Source organism: Equus asinus, chromosome 20 (genome assembly GCF_041296235.1).
Source record: "Equus asinus isolate D_3611 breed Donkey chromosome 20, EquAss-T2T_v2, whole genome shotgun sequence".
NCBI classification, from domain to species: Eukaryota; Metazoa; Chordata; class Mammalia; order Perissodactyla; family Equidae; genus Equus; species Equus asinus.
In genome coordinates, this window is record NC_091809.1 from 61,981,543 (window position 1) to 62,008,279 (window position 26,737).

General features: G+C 35.0%; 1 protein-coding gene and 1 long non-coding RNA gene across 6 annotated transcripts in view; one reads left to right on the forward strand and one right to left on the reverse strand.

Moving 5' to 3' along the window:
* The window catches only part of CNTN5 (contactin 5), a 1,141,798-nt gene that overhangs the window by 349,232 nt on the left and 765,829 nt on the right, over window positions 1–26,737 (reverse strand). For all 3 annotated transcript variants that reach the window (XM_070490393.1, XM_070490391.1, XM_070490392.1), the window contains one exon: window positions 1,902–1,997. In XM_070490393.1, coding sequence (XP_070346494.1) covers window positions 1,902–1,997 — 96 coding nt within the window. The remainder of the gene's footprint in view (window positions 1–1,901; window positions 1,998–26,737) is intronic.
* The window catches only part of LOC139041112 (uncharacterized), a 92,487-nt gene continuing 78,738 nt past the window's right edge, over window positions 12,989–26,737 (forward strand). For 2 of the 3 annotated variants that reach the window (XR_011495715.1, XR_011495716.1), the window contains exon 1: window positions 12,989–13,043. This is a non-coding gene — a long non-coding RNA (uncharacterized lncRNA). The remainder of the gene's footprint in view (window positions 13,044–26,737) is intronic. The other variant, XR_011495717.1, reaches the window with a different exon arrangement.

Below are 26,737 nucleotides of genomic sequence, written 5' to 3' on the forward strand. Positions count from 1 at the left end.
GCCTACCACAGCGTGGCTTGAAAAGCTGTGCCTAGGTCTGCATCTGGGATCCAAACCCGTGAGCCCCGGGTCACTGAAGCAGAACGTGTGAACTTAACCACTGCGCCACTGGGCCAGCCCCCTCCTTCTTCTTTTTCTCTCGAACAGTTATTCATCTAACACTGCTCTTCAAACTTTCTAATAACACAGTGTTCCACATAACATATATTAATGCTATATGATTCTCCTAAACCTACTAATTTTTTTTGTCTTATCCATAAAAATAAAGTTAAAACACATACTCTCTTGATACAATCCAAAGCTGTAATCGCATGCAAGTAAGACTAGATATATAGCCAGCCCTGAATATCTAGTGGTTAAAATTTGGCTCTCTCACCACCACAGCCTGGTTTTGTTTCCTTGTTAGGAAATCACAACACCTGTTTGTCAGTCGTCATACTGTGGCAGCTTTGTGATTCTGAAAGCTACGCCACTGGTATTTCTAATGCCAGCAGGGTCACTCATGGTGGACAGGTTTCAGCGGAGCTTCCCGACCAACAGACTAGGAAGAAGAACCTGGCCACCCACTTCTGAAAAAACTCGCCATGAAAACCCTATGAATAGCAGAGGAGCACTGTCTGGTGTAGCGCAGGAAGGTGAGAGGAAGATTTAAAAAGACCTGGCGGGGTTCTGCGCTCTGTACACAGGTTGCTAGGAGTCAAAATTGACTCGATGGCACTTACAAGAAAAGACTAGATATGTTTACTGTAAAGTCCCCAAATTGCTCACGGAAGGATTGGAGTGACTGAACTGACATATAGTAATTAAGTGGGAACTACTTGGAAAATAGTCCTAATAGTGATTATCTGAGTTTCAAAGGAAAATGTTTTCAAAAATATTTTCCTGTTGAAACATAGTTTACTTTTCCTTCAATTTAAAAAAAGTTAAAAGGAGGGTCAGATAAAAGTAAGAAACTTTAAAAAAAATTGATTGAAGTCCTTTTGTAATTTATGATAAGAATTATCTATGGTAGAACAAAACTGACCTCCATGCCTTCACTATTAATACAACCTAGTAACAAATATGGCTTTCACACTAAACAAAGAAGAAAAATTGATCGAGGTACCAGCATCCTGAATTCTGTTTCCAGTTGGTAACTTTGAGGTCTTTGTTATTTCTGAGATAGAAATAGACATTTGATTCTTTCTCTCTCTCTTTAACTGATACTGGCTACTCTTAAATCATATTATAGACAATCTGATCTGAGGTACTCATCTCAAATGATAGGACTCAAACGAAGTGAGTATAATTAACTGAGAGCTCGCAAAAGGGAATATAATTAATCTGAGCACAGTTTACTATTCTGTTACTTCAAACCTCATGAAGTACTTACCTATTACTATGACTTTTACACACAAGAGCTCAAGTAGCCAAAAAATAATAAGTAAATTATAGTTCTGTTTGAAACTCGAAAAAATATTTCTTAGCCGTTTTTGTTCCAGTGTGACAAACACCACCATAAACAATCTAGTTTTTGACTTATCTTCTGAAACAAGATGCACGTTGGTATTCAGTTAACTCAACTCTGACACTCCAAATAATTTTGAAAAGTTTTCACTCTCTCTTAGCTTATCACTTTCCTTGTGCTCCATGTAATATATTCCTCACTGGTGGCAGGCAGAGACAGAACCTCAACAGCCAACAATTAGAATGGAAATAAAACAGTCTTATCATAGGAGCTCAGTCTCCTGTCCAATGGCATTTAGAGTATATGATCTTTAATTAGTCATCTGGTACTCTGATACATTTCAAGAAGACCATGCACATTTCACCTGCAATGTTCCCCAGTCAATACACTGTCTAAAAGAATGAGCATATAGTAAAAGAGAGTAGCAGCAATATAGAATGGGATCCTACTGTACCTGGTGAATGAGGCGGAGGAGAGCACATCAGAACAACCCCCTGGCCTTCCCTCACAGAGACTGCACTTCTTGTCCGGCCACTAAAATTTCCCAGATCTGTCAACATAACACAGCATTTAGAGGCAAGGCAAAAAGGAGTTTAAAGAATTACTACTTTTGTAACTTGTACTTACTTTTCTCTCCTTGTCTAGACAAGGTTTCTTTTTATTTGTTAATCAGTGACAGGAGGGCCTTAAAAATAAATCTTTACCATCCAATTTTAAATACCACGATTTTCAGGTTATATGCACACTCTTTATTTCTATTTATAGTGCATACAAGTTGCCAGTGTAGGAAGGAATTAGACAATACACTTAAAACACATGAAATAGTTCTTTTATTTCTTTGTAATATTTCCTATGTATTGATTTTTTCTACTACCAATAAAACCCATTCATGCATAGTGAAACAAGAAATAGAAGTGGTTAGAGGTGCCTAGTGTCTAACCTGCTGCCTCTTTATATGTCATGCAAGGACTAGTGGGTAAAAACAAGCATGAATTTACCAGATTAGCAAGACCTGTGTGTTCTAGCAAAATATAATGAGGATATGAAATGTTCTTTTTCTATAAATGTGGGTGAAAAAGTCACGTTACTTTCATTTTATAGAAGCCTAGAATGGCCTGTACGAATTAATTACATTAATCCATTTTGACTATTCTGGAGTGTTCTAACTAACAAAACACTCACTGACACATATGAAGGATTATAGCATCAGTTGGGGTTCAATTGTCTTCACTTAAATTATGTTGCATTTGCACAATTTGAAAATACTTTCCTGAAAATAAAGTGGTCCAGAAAAGAATGATGTGCATTATTTGTATTTCTATTATTGTTTGTTAATCTATTCATAGCTCAGTACATATGTCTCTTTCCCCTTTCTTGGGCTACATTGATCAAAGACATGATTTTTAGAATAGTTTCTTGGAAATGATAAGACTTGAATATTTTTATAAATAAATGTTGTCCCAGAATTCTCATTCTGTAGTCATGTTCCTATGGTGAGAAATGCTTCTTTAAAATGTTCTGCCTTTCCTTCCATTATTCACCAACTGTAAAAGAGATCTTTTGAAACTTCTCATTATTTCATGCTAAAATAGTATATTTGATACTAATACAATGTAGATCCTTAAATTTAATGTTTGTTAATCTGACAAACGATGAAAGTAAGCAGTCCAGAAACCATACTGAATGGATATGAAGGAGATAAATCATTAACTTTAACATATGAAGAGGGATCCTATACCTTTCTTTTTTGAGAGATGGGTAACAATTTACTTATTTGCTAAATTTACAATCAAATTTTCTTAAATACATTCAGAATCATAAAGGACTAATAAACAGTGAAAGCATAATGCCAAATAAATAGTCAGGGAGATATTTGTTATTGAAGAAAGTGTTTAGAATTTTACCCATAATTTTGTGATTCATATAAATAGTTAAACATTTCACAAAGCGGCAAGATAAAAGAGAAAGAATTGTTCTAATTCCACTTTTTTTGGTGGTTTGAAAATATATACACTAACTTTTAGTAAAAATCAAGTTCATTCACTTTCAAATATAAATGAGTCACAGCTTTAAACTTGGATGCATTGGTCCTTAGGGATAGAATCTGTGTTTTTTTCCAACAAGTGGTCTCGATATGAAAACAAAGCTTAGCAGGTTTCTAATTTGACTTCCCTTGACTCCACCAGAAACACAGCACAGGAACCACACAGTGAGACAGTGGTGCCATAGGGCTGGAGTATCTCCTTAGGGATTATGGTTTTACTTTCCTCTTTTCATCCGCATTGGGTTTATAAACTCTGGAAGGCTATTTGGATATCAATCTATTTTAACTGAATTTCTTACACGGTTTCTGAAAAGTATGTATGTAGCTTCCAATACATTTACTACAAATTTATATTATGCTTATTATGACTTTTTAAATCAACCTAGTGTAGTTAAAGGAATATTTTAGTAGAAAACAGTCCTAAATTAATGTCTATTTCTGAGAAATTGAAGTACAAGTAGGGCCTAGAAATTAGAAACAAAAAATAAAAGAAAATTATAGAATATTATGACCTGAATTGTGTTTGGAGATCACAATGACCCAAAATATAACACTTGACTGTAACTGCTTTATTTTGTATCAGTTGTTAATACAGGTACAATTCAATATCTCCTCATGGAATTGTCTCTGTGTCATTATTTCCCGGGAACTATAGCACCAGCAGTAAATGGATTTTTTTCAACTGTGAATAGATTGGATCTTTTTCTTTCATAAAGACGTATAGAGAAATACTAAAAAAAAAGCCTGCACTTTCATGGAGTGAACTTTTCTCACTTAAATCCTTCCTCCTAGAAAAAAAGTGAAACATTATTATTTATAATGTAAAAGTGGTCCTGTGTCACATAAGATTCTGATTGATCTGAGGCAGAACGAGTTATGTGAAAAAGTTCTTGGTTGGAGTGGGGACGGCAGCTAGAGACTAGTCTGAGTAAAAATACAGCTGTTGTTTTTATCTCATTGTAAACAGAAAGCAGTTTCTTTGGAGGTACTCATCAGAGAACTTAGTCTGAGTGCTTATCACATTATTTTAATAGATTATACATTCTATATATCAAGGAGAGAAACGAAGAAAAATAACAAGAAGTTTAATGGAAGAGGTTTTGATTATTTTATTGCCATGTACACAAGGTAAGAAATACGTGTTTATGTGTTCTATTTTTGACCTTTAAGGGAAAAAATGAGTAAAACTAAAACTCTTAATGCAATCACTCCAAAATTCAGGTGGAAATTATGAACTGAAATCAATCTCTTTCTGGACTTCCTATAAAGCACATGGACAAATAGACAAATGATAGACTGGAGGAGAAAGTTTGTGGTCAAGGATCACAGGGCCTCAGACCTTGTATTTTCTCTGACCCCCTCTTTTTGTGAAGAAGATTGGTCCTGAGCTAACATCTGTTAAGGACATTTTGGCATGGACCAAATGTCTGATGGACGTTTACGACAGGACCAAATGTCCTGCAAGGCCAGTACATACTATGTGTATTTGCCAGGTAGCACTTCATGATATTCCCCTAAAGGTGAGCTACAAACACATGCACACCAACACACACACACACACGCACGCACATACTTTGGGTTGTTTCCTTCCTCCCTGCCTTCCCTCCTTCCTCCAGCCTGTCTGCCTGCCTTCCTGCCTTTCTGACTTCCTTCTTTTCTTTTCTTCCCTTCATTATTGCACAAAAGATTTGAGGCAGCTTTAAAATGTATATGTATATATTGCAAAACGATAAAACAGGTAGTTGACAAATTCCAAGTGAAGGTAAAATGAGTATGTAAGATTCCTTTGGGGTAAGATAAGCGCTTAAGACTATATGTTGTATACTTTTGTAAATTATTGGAAGTTGGCCATAAATTTGACTCTAAACTTGAGGGCCAAAACAAAGATGGATATGTTTCCAGTCTTAGAATTCATGGTTATTATAAGATCAGAACATTCCAGTAACTCAGGAGAAGTACAGTGTTATGAGATACCAAGGTCCAAGAGGGATTTCTCCTGCAAGACTTCATAAAGATCACTGTGGGTTGGAGGCCAGCCTGGTGGCACAGTGGTTAAGTGCACACATTCCGCTTCGGTGGCCCTGGGTTCACCTGTTCAGATCCTGGGTGCGGACATGGCACTGCTTGGCAAGCCATGCTGTGGTAGGTATCCCACATATAAAGTAGAGGAAGATGGGCACAGATGTTAGCTCAGAGCCAATCTTCCTCAGCAAAAAGAGGAGGATTGGCAGCAATTAGCTCAGGGCTAATCTTCCTCAAAAAGAAAAAAATCACTCTGGGTTGTATAGTGGGCTGAACAACCTTGCAAACAAATTAGGAAGGTTTTTCACCCACTGAGAGCTCTTAAGTAGCTATAGTGTGAGTTACACACAAACACACACAAATGAAAAATTATTTCAAAAACAATTCCCTAGAAAGGTGAATTATTTTAAAGCGTTGAAGAGAGAGAGGTGGCAGGAAACTGGCAAGTAAAAAAGTATAGAAGAGGTTCTAGACACTGACCTTATGATCTCATGTATGTTAGATACATAGATTGGTTAGTTATTGGGAGTGCTGAGGGAAAGGGTCAAGGCAAGAGGATAAATTTTACACAAATAGGAATGAAGTGCTGAGGTTCACCTGTCTCCCAGGCTTTAATTCCCTAGTCTTAAATCTGTTGTGAATAGGTGGCAATGTTCGGCTTATGGGAGCTGTGTTTAGAAGGAACGGCAGTGGAGTGCTCATTTTGAATTGCACTTGCTTGTACATTCCTCCCATAGGTGGTGCCAGTAAGCGTGAGAGTGTCAATGCTCCAGGCCTTCTCAATTAATTCTCTAATGTTAAAAGTGCTGTGAATACAGAAATAATTCCTTATGAATTCTAAGTTTCGTAAAATGGAGTCTGAATTTTTACAGAAAGTAAAACCATTGAAAAAAGCAAAACACTTTAGACTAGGTGCCAGCCACTTGAGTTTCATTATTCACTAATGTTTGGGTATCAGATTCATATGTAAGACTGTGAGACTGAGGAACTAAGATGGTGACTCTTTCTGAAGAGCCTTATGGTTTTAACTTTTACAATTTCTATGGAAATGACAACTAGGTTTTCTAATATTGACTTGGTATTTGATGCCTCACTTGCAAGGTGATTGCATATTGAAAACTTTTACCAGTTTTATTTGTTGTTGTTACTGTTGTTCCTGTTATTATCATCAGGATTATTGTCCCATTTACATATCTTGTAATAAAAATTGGTCAGATCTCATTCAGAAGCTATCTTTGACCTTCTAAAAATTAAAAAAATAAAAAGGACATGGATGAATAATAATAACGCTAGCTACTAGCATACCTACACTATGCCAGGCATCTTGGAAATTAAATATTAACTTCTCTGTTTTAAAGATTACCAAATGTACATGAAAAGCAAATAAAAACTTGACTATAGTCACACAGTTAATAAATAGTGAGCTGGCAAATCAAACTCAATGTATTTGTTTTAAAAAAAATGTATTAGGACAAAAGCAGTTCAGCATTTGGAAGTTAGACAAAGTTGGTTTTAGGAATTTAGAAATAATCTTCATAAGGATCTCTTATTAAAAATCATTTTCTGTCAGATGAAAGGCATAGAGATGAGAAAATTAGGGAATAATGGAAAAATAATTCATACATTTATTTTGGGAGAGAATTAAACGAGTATTTTTCAATACATAGCCATTTGTCTGCATGTAAAGGCTTCCATAAGACACTCTACAAAAGCAAGATTCTTGATAATAATACTTTTTTTTAGGAAGATTAGCCCTGAGCCAACATCTGCTGCCAATCCACCTCTTTTTGCTGAGGAAGACTGGCCCTGACCTAACATCCACGCCCATCTTCCTCTACTTTATACGTGGGACGCCTGCCACAGCATGGCTTGCCAAGTGGTGCCATGTCCACACCCGGGATCCGAACCAGCGAACCCCTGGCCGCCAAAGTGGAACGTGTGCACTTAACTGCTGCGCCATGGGGCTGGCCGCAATAATAATACTTTTTAAAATAAAAATTTGATTGTTGAATGGTACCTTGACTGAAAGTCATAGAAATCTGAAGCTTCCCGGTGTTTTATTGACAAGCGTGATCTCATGATCCTGTGATCAACTCGTAAGCAAATGAGGCAGGGCTTATTACCCCACTTACTGATGAGGCCATTCAGGAACGCCAGTTCACTGAGGTTAAGTAATGAGAGTAAAAACTCCAAGCCAGTAAGGATTCAAGCCTTCAAGATGATGAGTTCAGTTTTGGAACTAACATGTTTTTAATCTAGAGTTATTCTGATACTCTTAATTTAGAATGTTCCAATCGATGTTGTTATTTCTTTAGACATTTCCTATTATATCACATAATGTTCCAATTCTTTAAAATATTTGTTATAAGTCCTCTGTGAATGGGGCATCATATGACCTTTTAAAAATGTTAATTATTTAATAAAATTAGTCTTTTGAGAACATCAGTTGAGCTAATCAGAGGTATCTCAAAAATACACATCTATTACACGAAGATGAGAATTGAATTGAGATACAGCTGGAGATGTGGTGAGGTAAATCTACAAGAGATAATGACAAGTTATAATGAAACTTTCTTCGTCTTCCTTTTTTCTTTGGCTATATTCAACAGGTCAGATGAGTAATCTCTTGCTATGGCTTACCATTTTTCACTTTCAACATTATCATTCAGCCAAAAGGTTCACTGATTAAGAGGAAACCAAAGAACACCAATGTATGTTTGCCTTGAAAGAGACAATTTTAACTACACTATAAGTAAAACAGTAAATTATAATTGCTTTTGTAAAAAGATAAATTATCCAAAGAGTGTCATAAAAACTTTTTGATCTTAGGTCTCTTCGTTGGTATCTTGACATGTGTTACAAAGAGCTACTTCAGCTGCAAATAATATATATGATGAAATAATATCAAATGTGAAAGTTGTATATAATTTTGTGTAACTAATGTGATGATCATCTATGAACCCCGGCAGAGGTTCTATATGTTTGACTTAACTTTCTCTACTCTAGATAAGCAACTACATAAATAATCCTTATTTGCATGCTTCTAAACTCAGATTTTTTTTCCAAACTCAGATCAATCTTAATTCATTAAAAGTCTCAGGAAATTGTAAGGCTGAACATTGGAAATAAAAATACAATAGAAATAACAGAACATTTATAGAGATTTTGAGAATTATAGACCCATAGAGATGGGAGAAGGATGTGACTTAGTAAAACCAGTAAGTCATTTAGTACATCGATTCCTAAAACTCATAGATATGTTTATTGTCTCTCAAGCTTTTGGGCCTAACTATCCTCTTCAGCTGTTTTACATTTTATAATATTTCATTACATAATTACTTCCTTGCCCACAACCATGACTCCTTACTCTTTTCTCCCTCCATTTTACTCACCTGGTACAACTTCAACCTTGGTTAAATTGAACTATCTACCTATTCTGTTCTGGGAAAGGGAATGTGGATGGAGAAGAACATCAACAATGATGACTAGTTTTGTTCTAAACTAATTACTGTGAACCTCAGGCAGGCCCTTAGTGCTGCCTGGTAATCCCGGTACATTTGTAGAGTCCATTCTCTCTCAATCCTCTAGACAATACCTTTATTTCTACTCTCTTTCAAAACAACCTCCTGCCCCTTCCTCTACTTCTTCTCTCCTATGTCCTGGAGAAAATTGAAGTAATCTAAAAACCACTTGTATACTTTCCACCTATGGGAGACATCGCAGTGGATGTCCCAGATTCCCCTTCAGTGAAGGACTTGTCCCAGCTGTTGGGAATTCTACTGACAGACAGCTTTCAGCTCTCAGCCCCTTCAGGGACTGCTTTTGCTACAGAATGTCAGCTCACCCAAGGTTATATCCCTTCTTTGGGTAGCACACAGTCAACAATTGCTTAATTAGTAAATATGATGACCCAATCACCTCAGCCCAACTCCAGACAACACTGACAAGCCATTCTAGCCTTAGAGATCCTCCTTGGTGTCAGCTGGGGCTGTTGTTGGGTCGGTATCACAGCTCAAATTATTCCTCCACCCTTCTAGTAAGTGGATTCCAAGGGCACTTTTTAATAACCATCATCACTAAACTCCATCTCACCGAGTCTATTTCCCAAAGAAATCAACCTGTAACACTACCACAATAACTATCAACTTATCTGCATGTATATTGTCTTCCATCCTCTTATCATAAATGAACTATTTATGATCCAAAGCCCCACCTTTCCCTCCTGTTATGTGAATAGCATTCAAATATAGTGATATTTCTCCAAAGTTTAAAATAAAAAAAGAGGAAGAAAAAATGTAGTTTTTTGAACCCATTTTTCTCTGTATCAAGCCATTTTTGTTGCCCTTTGCAAAAAAACTCTCATTCTTTCTTAAGCCTCTCAAATCAGGCTGTTTCCTTACCACTGCCCAAAATGCTACTCTGAAAGTAAGCAATGAACTCACATTGTTAAATTTATCGATCAATTCTTCAACTACTTGACCTATAATCAGTTTTTGATAGAGTTGATCACACCCTTCTTCTGAAAACAATTTCTTCACTTGGATTTCTCCTCTTTCACTGTGCCCTCCTCTTCACTTTCATTAGCTTATTCTTCCTCGTCTCCTCAGTATCTAAACATTTTAGGGCCCAAGATTAGACTATTGACCTATCCATTTCTCAAGCCACACCATTCCCAAGGCTTTCTTTTCTAGCCCTTGTGCTTAAAAATCATGTATACACTGAGGGATTACCAAATTTATTCCTGCCTGGACACCTCCCTTGAATGGCAATGAGCATGTGCACACACACACACACACACACACACACACACACACACACACACACACAGAGTTTACTTGACATTTCCATTTGGACGTCTAATAGGCAATGCAAACATGACATTTCCTAATGGGACTCTCATTTCCACCTGCCAACATACCATTGCCAAAATATTTGCCATCAGAATAAACAATCATCCCATTCTTCCAGTTATTAAGACAAAATGCAAAAACCATATGTGATTCCCGTATGTCTCTCACACTCCACATAATATTCATGAGCAAATCCTATTGATACTACTTTATAATGTTTCTAGAATCCAACAATACCTAACCTTCTCTACAGCTTTCATTCAGGCATCTCTCACCTTGATTTTTGTGATATCCCCCTACTGGTGTCCCTACTTCTTCCCTTGCTCTCTTTCAGTCTATTATCAGCACAGCAGCCAGAGTTGGTTCCTTAAAATGAAGTGAGATCCTATGCCCTAAATGCCTTTCTATCTTACTCAGAGGAAAAGTCAAACTACATGCAATAGCCTACAGGCCCTAAATCATGTAGATTTTGTTGCCTCTTTGATATCATCTCCTACCGTATTTATCTTCCCTCCCTCCATTCTAGCACTCTAGCTTCCTGGCTTTTTATTAAACTTACCAAAATGTTGTCCTGCCTTTGTACTTGCTGCTGCTTCCAACTATAACGCTTCCCCCAACCCTGGATATAATCATGGGTGTCACCTTTACCTCTTTTAGGTCTTTATTTGAATGTCATCTCCATGGAGAAATCTTCCCTGGAAATCTTATCAAAACGTGCAACCCCATCACTGTCTACACATTCCTTATCCCCTCCACCCTAACTGCCTTTTCTCTTTGATATTTATCTTCCACCAAACTATTATTTATTTGTCTTGTCTATTGTGTCCCCTATACATAGAATTTACAGTCTATGAGAACAGGGATTTTGGTTTGGTATGTACTTTGTAATAGTCCCAGACCTTGCCCTAGCTGTTCTCTCTGCCTAGAATACTCTTCCTCCTGGCTATTTGCCTGGATCTCTCTAACTTTGTGGAAGTCTCTGCTGGAGTGTTGCCTTTGCAAAGAGGACTTCCTTGATCAGTAGATTCTTCTTTTCCATTCTCCCAATTTCTCTTCTCTTTATTCTGATTCCTTTTCTATCATAACATTTATTACCACCTGACACATTATATTATGGGTTTTAAAATGTACTATCTTCCCCAGCGTATTAGAATGTAATCTTCTAGAAAACAGACACTATTTTGTCACTACTTAAAATAACGGTTAGTCCATTATTCTATAGTACCTAATAAATAATCAACAAATAAGTAATTGAATCAATAAAACAACTGCATAGTTATCTTTATCATTTATTTATTCTTGAGGAATTTTAGCTTTGGAATTTCTAAATGTTGAGATATTTTCCAAGTATTATGCCATTATATCTTATAAAAATTATAATCCTATGAGATCCAATATTCCCAGTAAATACTGTGCCTGACAGATGACACTGAAACATATATGCATTATAATGCTATTTCCAGAGCAGAATTTTCACTCAAGATTAATTATTTTAATAGTAAAAAGGTCATGTGTATAACATTTCAATCTTTAGCTGAGATGGAAGGTGGATGATAGGTAAATTTTTAGAAAAGGAATTTCTTTTTGTTAGTGGTATAATAATTCCAAAAATGTTAAGGTTTCCAGATGCAAGTAATTGTAATACTTTTTATGACATCTGAATATATTGCCAGCAAAACCTCTCATGAAAAGCAGTCTACACAACCAAATTGTGAAAATTATTCTTACTATAGTTGATTAAAAAAGAAAAAATGTTCTGAAGAATAGATATTCAATAATTTGCTTGAAATTATTTTAACAGAAATATTGTACTTCCATAGCTTGTTTAAATATTAACTATTTAAGTTATTAACTAAACATTGAATCAATATTATACTTAAAATATTGCTATAAAAAATAAGGGCTTTGAAGGCAAAAGATCTAGTTTCAAATTCTAGTGTCATTATTTATTAACAGTTGCCTTGGGCAAATTATTTTGCTTCACTACGCTGTGCTTCCTAATTATACATGTGATGTAAGATTACTGTGAAAATTTCCATGACATATAAAAATATCTTACCCACATAACTGGCCAACAATAAGCTTTCGATAAATATTATTTTCCTCTAAAAATTTCAGAGAGATGTATCTTATCAACTTCTAATTAGACACCTAAATAATTTTCATTTTTTTATAAACATTTTGAGTATACAGAATGAAAGATTCTCAAATTGTAATCTTTAGGGACCATCTACAAGGTTATACAAATTAAGGGATGATATAAAACTCATTAAATGAAAGAGGCAGCTGAGTGTAGCCAGAATAAGCAGAGTGGCAAACTTAGACAAGCTGCTTCACCTCTTGCGTTTCAGCTTCCTTATGTGTAAAATGAAGATCAAGAAATTTATCTCATAAAGTATTTGTAAGACTTGATAATGTATGTACAGCAGTTAGTACAACACAATAATGGAAGCAATTATTATCCTCGATACTATTAATGTTCTAAAAAACATTGCTGTGAAAATCATGAGACACTGTTCTAATCTTAACTCTTCTACTAGTTAGTTATGCAATTTTTGGCAAAAATTTAACCTTCCTGTGTTTGCTTCCTCATCTACAAGTGAGGAATTTGGGTCGCTCTAGAGAAACAAACCCACATGCCTGTGGAGTTGCAAGTATAACAGTCATGGCGGGAACTAAGGTAAGTTGGAAATTATGCCTCACACGAAGACATTTACATCTGTTTTAGTAAACACTGTACAGACCAAAGGAAACACTTGTTTCTAACTTCAAGCTAGCATTCGGAATCTATTTTTAATGTGTAATTGTGTATTACCTATCATTAGAACTTATTTCAATCTGTAAGCATATTTATAAAATAAATATGCATACAAAATAAAAATATATATATGAAAGAATATTCCTAATTCCCATACTACAATGAGTAGCAAATGAAACAGATTATATACTTTGTACATACGTTTTGACAATTGACTTGATAAACTGAAATAGGAAAACATTGTTATCAGCATGAGAATGTACGCCGTTCATTTACAAAGTTAAATTTTTTGTGCAGTTTTGTGATGATTGATCTAAAGAAAAGTAACATAAAAAAGCTTGCTGAAATAAATATTCTCCTATTATAATTGAGAAAATGTGTCATACTTATCTTCTAAATTATATGTTAGGAAACTTTACATTCAAGTCAAAATAAGTTGTCTTTTAAAGCCTTTTAAGTAGTCTGACACGTAACAGATAACATGTATATTAAAATAAAGTATATAGTATTTTTAATGTTATATTATAATTTTTAATGTTATATAATATAATTTTCAATGTTATATAACATATTATATATATACACATATATACACACACATGTATATATGCTGCTCCAATCTTTGAAGTGTAGCCGATAAGAACAAGAGGGATTATCCAAAGGTTACATCTTTTGGGAAGTGATGGGCCACTGGACATCCTGATTTCCTTCCTCATTTGTAGAGTGTAGAGAAGACTAGAATGCAAACAATACCTCCAAGCCACCAGATATTTCTAGGTAGTTTGAAGAACTGTAGGAGAAGTTACTTTGTGTGAACTAAGGGTAGCTCTGTCTAATTTTAAAATTCTAATTTATCTCTATTAATATCTGGAATTTCTGGGACACTAACATATTTTTATAGAGAAACTCCCCTCTGGTGTGTATCTTTCCACCTTCCAAGGCAAATTCAGCTCCACTAGCTCCTACTTAGAATAGCTCCTGTGAATGACACAATTACTTCTTTTCCATACATCTAATGAAAAAATAGAATTAACTGGTGAGAAGATTTTTCAAACAATTTCTTTAACTCTGAGTATAAAATTATGCTTTTGAATCTAAGCACTATAATATTGTAGCAAAGCAATAGGTTTTCCCCTCCCAAATACAACCCAATCCCAAATCGCGTGAGAATGTCTGTATTGGTCTCTTTTGAGTTTTGCTTGAGTTACACCAGCGCTTTCTGTAATTAATTAACCTGTGTGTTTGAGTGTTTTGCTCTGCCAAATTTGTTTTCAACTGCTGTGTGTATTGCAGAGCACTTAGAACAGTCCTGGCCGCCTGATCGAATACTTTAAGGTGTAAATTGCTTGCTTTCTTGATTCCCTTAGCTCATCTGCTGTTGCACAGTTAAATCAAGTACCGCAGATTTGCATTTTTTTCTTTACAAGCTATAAGCTCAGCAGTTCTATATGAATAATTTACACTCCGTGTAATTAAGAAAATCTTGGGGCACTGCTTTACTTCATAACTCAGCTGACTAGTGATCAATTTTCAGTCTATCTTAGATCTCAGCTACAAACCTCATGCTTTGCCTTAGAATAAGTCTCTCCCCTCTGCCCTTTTAGCAGTTTTTTCTTTTCTAGCATTCAGTTATCTCAGGATGTTTTAATCTGTAATCTTCGTTTAAGCTGAACTAATATGTAAAGTGGTCTTTGGATAATACTCAAATTTTAGGCTGGATTCAGTTTATTGTGTGCAGCAACTCACACATTGTACAGCATGTCAGTCGTGAAAAAACAGATAGCAAGTTATTTCAGGTCAGAAACAAGGTCATCGGCAGTGTATCACCTATGCTTGCTAGTCCAGTGCCTGGTATCCAACAATTATTGGTTGGATGAATGAGTGAATAAATGATGTACCTTTAAAAAAGCAGTTGCCACAAATTGACCTGTGTAAATTTCAAGCATGGTTCTCTTCCTATATGATTTATCTCCAAGAAAATAGACAGGAGTTTTTTAAAAAGAAGAATACACATTTAAATCATTTATTGAAAACATATTACTTTTGTGTGGAAATTCCATCAATTATATGAAGAAATTCTTCATAAAATGAAATTGGTTTTCACGTTAAGCATCAGTTCAATATGCTGGTAGTCTTTTGATTTTTGTTTTCATTTTGTACTTGCTTTACCTCTTTTGCATCAAAGTACAAGACAACAGTTTCCAGAAATTTTGTAGGGCTGATATGTCTATTTGCTAATGGTACATTTTTCTGTAAATCGGTTATGGCACATGCATTGCCCATATTGCTGAAAGGCATCCTACATGGTCTAGTCCATGGCGAGGCAGACATTTTCTGTAAAGGGTCAGATAGTAAATATTTGAGACTTTGCAGGCCAAAGGCAAAATTGAGGCTATTACATAGGTACTGTCATATAATTTTCATGCCACAAAGTATTATTTTTTTAATTTTTCAACCATTTAAAAATGTAAAAATAAATCCTTAGCTTGTGGGCTATACAAAAACACAGATTTAGTCCATACGCCATAGTTTTCTGACCCCTGGTCTAGTCCACTGAAATGAGGAGAGATAGGAATTTCCGGCTTAATAGATAAAGTTCTACTAGAAAGTCAATGACTTCTCTATACAGCCTGTTCAAGTCATTTTAGAGGAATAGGATATTTGCAAAGTAGAAGAGCTTGACTTCCAGAATCAGAAAGGCATGGATTTGAACTCCGTCTCTTCCACTTATTACCCATGTAACCTTGGACAAGATTCTTTGAGCCTGTTTCCTTACTCGTGTAATAGGAACAATACTACTTCAAAAGTATTATTGGGGGACAATGCTTGCAATTTATCCAGCAGTAGACCTTAACTCATAGTGAATCCTCAATAAATGTTAGCTAATATTATTTTATAGGAAGAGGTAGCCTATGCATCCTTTTTTCCAGTGTCTAGTACCATGTTTACTAAATAGCAGTCCAGTTTTTTATTTCATTCATTCAGCAAATATTCATTGCATGCCTACAATGTGTCAGGAATCATGTTAGGTACTTAATAAATGTTGTTGAATAAATAAACTCTGAGTGCTGAGCTAGGTTTAGATTTTGGAAAAAGTAAGCCATTTTAAGCTCTTGAGTAGGGAAGATATAACCAATATGAGATCTGAGAAATATTGTGATTATCTTAGCAGCTTATAGATCAAATGGCATCCCAGACCAAAAGATATGGAGAATGGAGGCAAGATGATGATGATGATGCTAACAGACATTTATCGAATGTTCACTACCTGTCAAGCACTATACCAAGGGCTTTATATACATAATTATATATTTATATTATAAATGTAAAAATATTTATAATGTAGATATGTATTCAAAGGTTCACATTTTTTATATTTCCATTATTGACTATACTTTCTATCAACAAAAATTACTAGCTCCTTCCTTGCTCAGAGCCTTACCTCTTGTTTCCTCTGCCTGCATTGCTGCTATTTCTCACCAACCTATCCCTCAATATGCACACATATGCACACAAATGAGCAAGCACACACACATATACCAATATATGTGTATTGAATTTTTAATTTTTTGGGTGTTAACCGAACTATCACTTCTTCAGCCATGACTCCACACAAACCCTCTCTCCCGATATCATATGCTTGCACACTGAATATTTGTCTCTTTGCCTTTATCTTAACTGTAAATAACTTTATGCAGTTATTTGTTAAGCACTTGGTTCCCTTCAATAAGCTTCACAAGGGCAAGCAGCAAGTGTGTGGTATTTAGTGCTATATCCCCAGCATCCAAAAGAACACCTAGCACATAATGAGAACCCAATGAATGAAATTTGTCCTTTTGGTTGCACTTCATTTCACATTACTATTAACCATCTCTGCTGTACTTTTTTATTGGAACATATTTTGCCCATTCTTTTATGAGTAATCTGTTCATATGTTTTTGTGTGTGTAACTGGAGATATAATCTTCGTATATATGTATAGAAAAATTTTAATAATCTGATATTTTTGAATTTTAATAAAATGTTTAATGCATTTGCATTTATTGTCACAGCTAATACGTCTGATCTTATTTTGTCATTTTATGTGTGATTTCTATTTGTAAGCTTTCATATTGATTTCTTTGTTCTGTTCTTTTTAATATATAATATATTTTCTTTGTCTTAACTTTTTATAATATATATGCGTGTACATATATAGTTATAATATATTATCCAGCTAGCTCTCTTATCCACATATTGTCTATAGTCTTTAAAAAACTCTTTACGTTTTTCAAAAGAAAATACAATTTCATTTTTGTTAATAAAGAATGGCGTGACAAATTTTTAGTCTCTCTATTCAAAATGAAAACCTTAACAGGCTTTTAAATCATTGCTACTTATATTCTTTTTTCAAAAATATGAATATAATCTGGTTTAGAGCCAGAACTATTTTTATTAAGCTATTGTGGCTTATATCAGATACCTCTTCTTTCAACATTTTTTGACATTGTTCTTCCCTTAAATAAGTTTTATGATTATCTAGCTTTAAAGAGCAATGTTTAGCTCTTCACAGCAAAACTTCAACATTTTAAAATTTTAAATTGTGATTCTTCTCTTGATATTCCAGTACATGTATGTGATGTATCTTCTCAGAACTTTTCACAGCTGAGGTATATTTTTGTCACATTCAGACATGAGTATCAGCTTCTCTGAATTACATTTCTTTGATTATAATCTCCCTGAAAACTGAGACATTGGTCATTACCTTTTAGCATTTAGTGAACAGAAGAGAAGACTGGGGTCAAAGGGATCTCTTTTTTTAAATTTTTAAATGAAATACTTATGAAATATTTCCGTAAGTAATGTGTCATTAAAAGTTGCCACAATATGTCAAATTACAGATTTTCATTATTTTCTACAGAATGTTGTGAACTCAATATGATATACATATTCAGCTCTTTTTCAACTTAAAAAGTTTGTCTCATTTGTCTTTGATAATTGCTTCAGTTTCAGTTTTGATTTCCTTTGTTTCTCATGTTAGCTCTCTCCTCTTATCTTTTACCTTCTCTCTTCATTTTCACTTTCATGTCTTTCTTTTCAGTCTGTACCTTTAATTTTGCCAGTTCACACCTCATCATTTTTTTCTCTTTTTCATAAATGGCATATTTTAGCATTCTATTGTGATTGCCAAATGATTTTGTTTACAAAAATGTTTCTTGGTTTTTATGGTAGTTATTTTCTTTCTTTCCTCTTCAGATTATTCAGATACATTTTGTCTTTCCTCTGTTTGATAGTTCTTTTCCTATAAGACCCATAATTGCTAGTGTTTTGAATTCTCTATTCTTTTTTTAAAGAGATATCTCCACGCTAAAGAGACATCTCCAGCAGATAGGGTACATTAATTTTTCATTTCACTTAGTCTGCAGATCGAGTCTCCTTTTCAGATTACTTCCTACAAGGCAAGTCAATATCTACAAGACCTTTTCCAGTTCCCAGTTCTAGCATACATTCATCTAGGGTAGCACCTCTGTTGGACTAAGGTGAGATCTTCTCTTATCTTGACTGCCTACTTCAGACACCGAACAGATTGGGAACAGAAAAAAAATGACAATTCTTAATATCCAATGTTATCAAAGTTCTTAATATTTTTATGTCCCACCATAATCACCTTATCCATTAGGATTGTATAATTCAGATTCAATATGTCTTCTCTAAGCCTACTTCTGTTTTCTACTCTATAGATTTGTGGAAGATGCTGTCTACAAATTATTGTAAACTTTTGGGTTATGTAGAGAAAAATAATCTGATGATTTTGGATAGCAGTACCGACATAGTAACATATTGCCATGGGAAAGGGAAAACATGTCTTCGCCTCTTGTTTTCAATAAGCAGGATTACACTGCTTAATGAGGTAAAATTTAGGTCTTCCTAAATCAAGCACCGTGTTGCTTATATTTCATATACATTTCTCTACACTTTCACATTAGGTTTTCAGATTATTATGGCATTAGAGTTATAGCTGGCATTTGTTATTTTCTGCATAATCATCGGCATTTTCCTAGTAAGGTGAGAAAAATTTTTCAAGGAATAGCTAGCAAACAGGCATTTTCAACATTTGTGTCTGTTTATAAATGTTCAGTTTTCCAGAGTTATTGATCCAAGTGCTGTGAATTCATGCTTTTTCTTGCTGCCAGTACTTGTCATAATGCACCAGGAATTCTTTTTTTCGCTAGTTTTAGTTACAATTTTGCAGATGGTAAACACAAGGAAAACTTGTGAAGAAAACGACTTATACAATTTTAAACTTCCTGGTTGTTTCTTTAGGTTTTGGTTAACCAAAGCTATTCACATCACATTCATGACTGGCACCTTTACAGGCCCTTAGACAGAATTTAGATTAACAATATTGAAATTAAACTCTGATACTTTGATGTTTGATGTGGCCAAGTATAAAACCTTATTTTTTTGAAAATGAGGATAACAAAGATCACTTTTGTAAATACTGAAAAGTTTACTGAAGAGTGAAGCATCTGTTTGAAATGTGAAATATGCCACCATGAGACCGAAATCTGGACTCCAGGAAAACCTACATCTCACCTAATAGGTGGTGGGTGGAAATGGTCGGTACAACAGTCACTATGGCAACAGCGGCAGGAAGAGGTAATTTTGTTTTCATCTCACTTTAATAACAGAATGCCACCGGCTGGCGTTAAAGATACCAGCAGCTCCCTCTTGTAAAAAACCCTGGCAAGGCAATGGCAACAGCTGCACAAACACCACAAAACAAAGAGAAGTACTATCTCTCTTGATCCCTAGCCTCAAATGTTTAAACTAGGTAAAGTCAGACATAATTTTTTTGAAATGTATTATCTGCTTTAGCCAGGTAAATTAAAAAATCTTTATATATACATATGTTTATATACACACACATAGAGAGAGAGAGATGTCAAAACAAAGTGATGTTGGATAGCTCAATGTGAAGGAATGGAAAGAATAGTGCTAGTTTTATTATGAGAACATATACTAGCATATTGTCATTTTCATGGAGACAAACCATCAGATTCAAACTAATTGTGAACCAAAAAGAATCTGGTGTGCTTCTCCATGTCTCACTGTGTCCTTTCTGCCACACCCTGCTGACAACACTGGAGCACTAGTGTGTGAAAGACTTCTGTTCCTTAGTTATTATTGTATTTTCTGTGTGTACCACTCTGTATGGCATATAGTGGGTGCTCAATAAATGTTTGTTGAATAAGGAAATATATTATCGTGATGCTATCAATAAGCAAACTAAATGTTATTGTTGCGGAATTTTCTTAAGGTTCAGTCACAGGAGAGATACATTTCAGCATCTTTCTTGATGTGGTTCAAACTTTCCAACTTTTATTTGCACATTCACTCAAGTTTTAGGTTGTAAAGTTATAGTAATCTTATAGTAATGCCAAATAAAGATGATTGCTATTTTCATGAGGGTGTCTTGCTGTGTAGTTAGCGCAGAAAAGTGGCCACTTGGTATTCCTTGCCCATATTGGAGACACCACCATGAAAAAAATGGGACTTAAAGCTCTTCTGAAATTCAACAGTTCTCCTCTTAAAATGAAAATCCCTGTGCAGTGGTTAATTTTCATTTTTAAATGTTGAGCCCAATCCTCAACACCTCCACTAACTTGTCAAGACTGCCAGCTGAAAAGACTCCTTTCTTCCTCTGAACACAGCACCTAATGCCCTTACCATATATTTAGCCTTATATTACTTTTATAATAAACTTCTTATTTTAGAATAGTTTGAGATTTATAGAAAAGTTGAGAAGATACTAAAAATGGTTCTTGTATTTTCCACACCCAGTTTCCTCTATTATAATATCTTACATAGGTATGGTATGGTTATCACCATTAATAAACCAATATTTATACATTATTATTGACTAAAGTCCACAATTTTTTCAGATTTCCTTAGTTTTTACCTACTTACTTTCTCCATTCCTAGATTCCATCCAGGACACCACATTACACTGTTGTCATGTCTCTTTGTGCTCCTCTTGGTTGTGAGAGTATCTCAGAATTTCCCTGTGGGTTTTTTTTTTTTTTTTGAGGAAGATTAGCCCTGAGCTAACATCTGCTGCCAATCTTCTTCTTTTTGCTGAGGAAGATTGGCCCTGAGCTAACATCCATGCCCATTTTCTTCTACTTTTTATGTGGGACTCCTGCCGCAACATGGCTTGATAAGCGATGTGTAGGTCTGCACCTGGGATCCAAATCAGTGAACCCAGGGCCGCCAAAGCAGAATGTGAGAACCTAACTCCTGTGCCATGGGCCGCCCCAGACTTTCCCTGCTTTTGATGACCTTGACAGTTTTGAGTAGCACTTGTCAGGCATTTTTGGAATGTCCCTCAGTGGGGATTTGTCTGATGTTTTTTTCATGCTTAGACTGGGGTTATGTGTTTTGGGGAGGAAGACTACAGAGCTAAAGTGCCATTTTGATCACAGCATGTTGAGTATACATATTATCACCACGACTTATCAGTGTAGATGTTTACTTTGATCTCCTGGTTGAGGTAGTGTTTGTCAGGCTTCTCCTCTGGAAAGTTACTCCTTTCCCACCCACCCTTCTCCATACACTGCTCTTTGGAAAGAAGTCATTAAGTGCAGCCCACACTTAAACAGTGGGTAGTTATGCTCCACCTCTGTGAGGGTAGAGAATCATAATAAAATCCTTGGAATTCTGTATGGGAGATCTGTCTATCCTGCACCATTTATTAACACATTCAATAAATTATATGTATCAGTATAGGTTTACGGAAATTCATTTACACTTTGGGTTATAATCTGTTACTACTTTATTTTGTTGCTCAAAGTATCCCAGTTTTTGCAGTTGGGAGTGCTTTCAGTTGGCTCCTATCTCTCACTGAGATACCACATCATTCTTTATTCTTCTTGGTTTTGAGCACTTTCCTACTTTTTCGCACTTATATTACCTTTTTATTCCTACATTCAATTCTTCATGTCAAATATATTGTACATTGAGTGAAGAACAAAGACTACTTTTTTCTGATTCCCTGCACATAATAGGTGAGCAATAATTATTTGTTCAATTATGATGCTCCACGCTAAGTGAAATGTTAAGTTTATGAGAAAACATATGTGACCATTTAATTGTGGTCTTTAATTGTAGTCATTGTATTTGGCAATGGAAAAGAGTTATAAAGGTGAAGATCAACGAATTAGTATATAGATTGTGATTTGAAAAATATTTTTAAAATGAGGTATTTTTTTGTTGCAAAAGGCTAATCTCAGTACTATGTTGGAAGTATAAAATGTCTAGTGAAAATTGCCAACATATCAATGTTTTGAGCTTGATGGATGTTTTTTATGGTAGATAGGAAAATAAAATGTGTTTTCAAGTTAAGAGTTTCAAATTTTACTTGAATGTTTTACTGCTTACTGTGTATTTTCTTTCTCATAATTATCAATAACATATATATTACATATATTATATATATGTTTTATAGTATACATACATCATATATATATTACATATATATTCTTTTCTCGAAGAGATATATATATATGTGAGAATAAGACAGCAGCCCATGCTGACATCATCTAGGCTTACTTCTTTTGCAGAATATAATGTTTGCAGGTTATACCAGTGTCCATATGTTTATGTTCAGATGAAATTTCAAACAATATCCACTTATTCTCTCAAGTTGATACATAAGAAGGGATCTTTGCTGGACAACAAATTTCTTTTTATCTGCTTTCTGTTCTTGTAAAATTCTACAGAAATCAGTTACTGGTGTTGATTGAAGATGATGATGATGATGACGAGGATGATGGTAATAATGATAGCTAAACATGTTGAATGCTTGCCTTTGCCAATGATAGTGTTAAGGTTTTTACGTCAGTTATCCTCTCAGCAACCCAAAAATGTAAGCACTTTTCCCTGTTAAATAAATGACATAATAGAAATATAGAGACATTAAATAACTTGCCCTGGGTCACATAGCTAATGTGTGATGGAGGTGGAATTCAAACCCAGGTCCATCTGACTGCAGAGCACATCACTTCAACTTCACCATAATTCCTCACTTCTGTGCATTTTGGCTTTTGAGAGTACTAGAGATAATGTCCTTTAGATATTTCTTTCCTTTGTCTATCTGTTCTCACCACAGGTTTTATTTCCTGGGATGTTGCCTGTTGCTGACAGCTCACAACTAAGAATGAATCAAAGCCTAAAAAATGTGATTCAGCTTCAGGCTCATTGATCTCAGAAATAAAAATAAGCCTATTTTAGCTCTCTTTCATGATGCCCCAGATGTTTCCTTGATGGGGCCCTGCCATCTCGTCACCAGGGCCATGGGCTGATTAGGCAGCCTGCTGTTGACAGTTGGCTGTCGATCTTTTTTAACATCTGAGTCTCTGGGTTCTTCTGAGGCATCTGAGTTAACATGTTGTTACAGAAACATCAAAATTTCAATCTTGTCAAGTAATGTTAATTGAAAAGAAAAATGAAAACATTGCAGCTGTGCATTCCTTCACCTTAGAAATTGAGGAAAATAGAAGAGTAAGCATCTATTTCTTATCGTATGACAGATTAATGCATGGAATAATGATAATGATACTTAACGTCTACTGAACATGAATATGTGCCAGGCACTGTGCTCGGGGCTTTATATGCACCTAAGAGTACATTTAGTGCTAAGAGTAGGCCTATGAGATAGGAGGTACTGTGAACTTCTTTTTAAAGAGGAGAGAACTAAGCATCCCTAGGATGCTCAGATGGTAAATTAGAGAGCTGGGATTCCTATAAAATTTATTTGACTCTTGTCCATGCTCTTAATCATTATGCAACAGGTTTTCACTGCTAGAATAACAATTTTAAAGGATTTATAAATCTCAGTTCACATTTTGAGAATTTCCATCTGTGCCAATGTTCATAAGTGATTCTCTCTCTGGTCTCATTAGCAGAGACCACAGCATTGGTCAAAACCATGGTGGGAGCCTTGGCAGCTGTGTTACTGACTGTCCTGAGGAAAATAGGATGAGAGAATGTGGAGATGCATATCCAATTCATATAAAAGTCAAATAAATAAAATATTTGATGTTTTAATCACACATTAATTTGTAATATCTGGTATAATCAAAATCCTATATATACAAAACAATTATGAGTTATAAAAAACTTGAATGAACACCTGTGAACCAACTACTAATTTTAAAAAATATAACTTTACTAGTATGATTGGGCTTTCTTATTCCTTTCTCTTCCTATCCCTTTGTACTCCTGCTGCCCTTGTCATAACAAATATTTTTAATTTTGTGCCTATCATTTCCTCTTTTAATGGGGCTGGCCCAATAGCCAAGTGGTTAAGTTCACGTGCTCTACTTCAGTGGCCCAGGGTTTTGCTGGTTCGGATCCTGGGCTCAAACATGGCACCGCTCATCAGGCCATGCTGAGGCATCATCCCACATAGCACAACTAGAAGGACCTGCAACTAGAATATACAACTATGTACTGGGAGGGGGTAGGCTTTCAGGAGAAGAAGAGGAAGAAAAAATTTAAAAAAAAGATTGACAACAGATGTTAGCTCAGGTGCTAATCTTTAAAAAATTTTTCATCATGTGCTTATCATAAGATACGTTCTTTAAGTTTGAATTCTATAAAAATAATATGATGTCAGTTGCAACTTGCTTGCTCTCAATAGTTTGTACAGTTCACTCACACTGTTGCGTGTATCCAGGTTCATTAATTTTCAATGGTGCCAAACATTCCATTTCTGAATGTACTAGACTTTTCCTGTTGATGGGCGTTTTTGTCATTACTAGTTTTTTTGTTAATACAACCCGTGCTGCTACAAACAATTTTTTACATGTTTTAGATATTCTTTGGAGTATGTGTTGAGGAGTGAAATGCTGGGTTGCAGTGTTTTCAAATGGACAAATTTACAATATAGTACTAAACTGTTTTCTCAATACAACCAATGGTTGTATAAGAGTTCTCAATAACCAACATTTGTCCAATATCTGACACTATGAGATTTCTAAATTTTTGAAAAGTTATTGGGCATAAAATAATGTACAATATGGATTTAATTAGAATCTTTCTAATTATTAACAAGTTTTGGCATCTTTACATATTTTTAGCCATATGTATTTCCTCTTAAGTGAATATTTATTAATGTTTATTTGCTATTTTATCTATTTCATAAACTGTATGTGTATACACTTAAATATTAATTTGTAGAAGTGTTTTCTATATCCTGATTACTAATCATTTGTCACTTATATATGTTCAAATATATTTTCTCAGATTTTGGCTTGGATTTACACTTTTTAATGATGTTGAATTGTGTATAATAGAAGTTTTCAATTTTTTAATGCAACTGAATACCCAATATTTTTATTTGTTTGTTTTTTGGGGGAAGATTAGCCCTGAGCTAACTACTGCCAATCTTCCTCTTTTTGCTGAGGAAGACTGGCCCTGAGCTAACATCCATGCCCATCTTCCTCTATTTTATACATGGGACGCCTACCACAGCATGGCTTTTGCCAAGCTGTGCCACGTCCGCACCTTGGATCTGAACTGGCAAAGCCCAGGCCACCGAGAAGTAGAACATGCAAACTTAACCGCTGTGCCACTGGGCCGGCCCTGAATACCCAATATTTTAAAGTGAGAGATTTTAGTTCAAGGTGATAAAAATATTTCTCTATATATTTTCGGAAAGTTTTATACTTTTGACTTTTATATTTAATTCTTAAATTTATCATAGATTATGTTTATAGATGAATATGTTAATTTTTTAATTCGTGTGCTCATTTTCCTAATGCTCTTTTCTTTGAAAGTTTGAGAATCAACCTACAATCATAATATTTTCTTTGTAGGGGCATTTTAAATTGATGATTAATTTTTCATGTTCACAGTTCTACTTAAGCCTTCATTTCTCCTTGAGTCAGTTTTATAAAATTTTACTTTTCTAGAAATTTTACCAAAATTTTCAAATTTGTTAACAAATTGATCCATTGTATATTCTTTTTTTTTAATTCCCCATTAGACTTGGAGTTCTTCTTCTTTTTTTTTTAATTTGAACACTTTATTTTTTCTAGCAGTTTTAGATTTGCAACGTGATTGAGAGGAAGGTGCAGGGATTTCCCATATACACTTGCCCTTACACTTGCCTAATAGCCTCTCCCATTACTAACCTCATTCACCAAAGTGGCACTTTTTTTTTCTTCTTTTTTTCACCAGGAATGCACCAACATTGACACATCATAATCATCCAAAATCCATAGTTTACCTTAGGGTTCACTTTTGGTGTTAAAGGTTCTGTGGGTTTGGACAAATGTATAGTGACATATATCCATCATTATAATTTAATACAGAATATTTTCACTGCCCTAAAAATCCTCTATTCTGGGGGCCATCCCGGTGGCGCAGTGGTTAAGTGTGCATGTTCTGCTTTGGCAGCCCTGGGTTCGCTGGTTCGGATCCCTGGTGCAGACGTGGCACCGCTTGGCACACCATGCTGTGGTAGGCATCCCACATATAAAGTAGAGGAAGATGGGCACGGATGTTAGCTCAGGGCCAGTCTTCCTCAGCAAAAAGAGGAGGATTCACAGCAGTTAGCTCAGGGCTAATCTT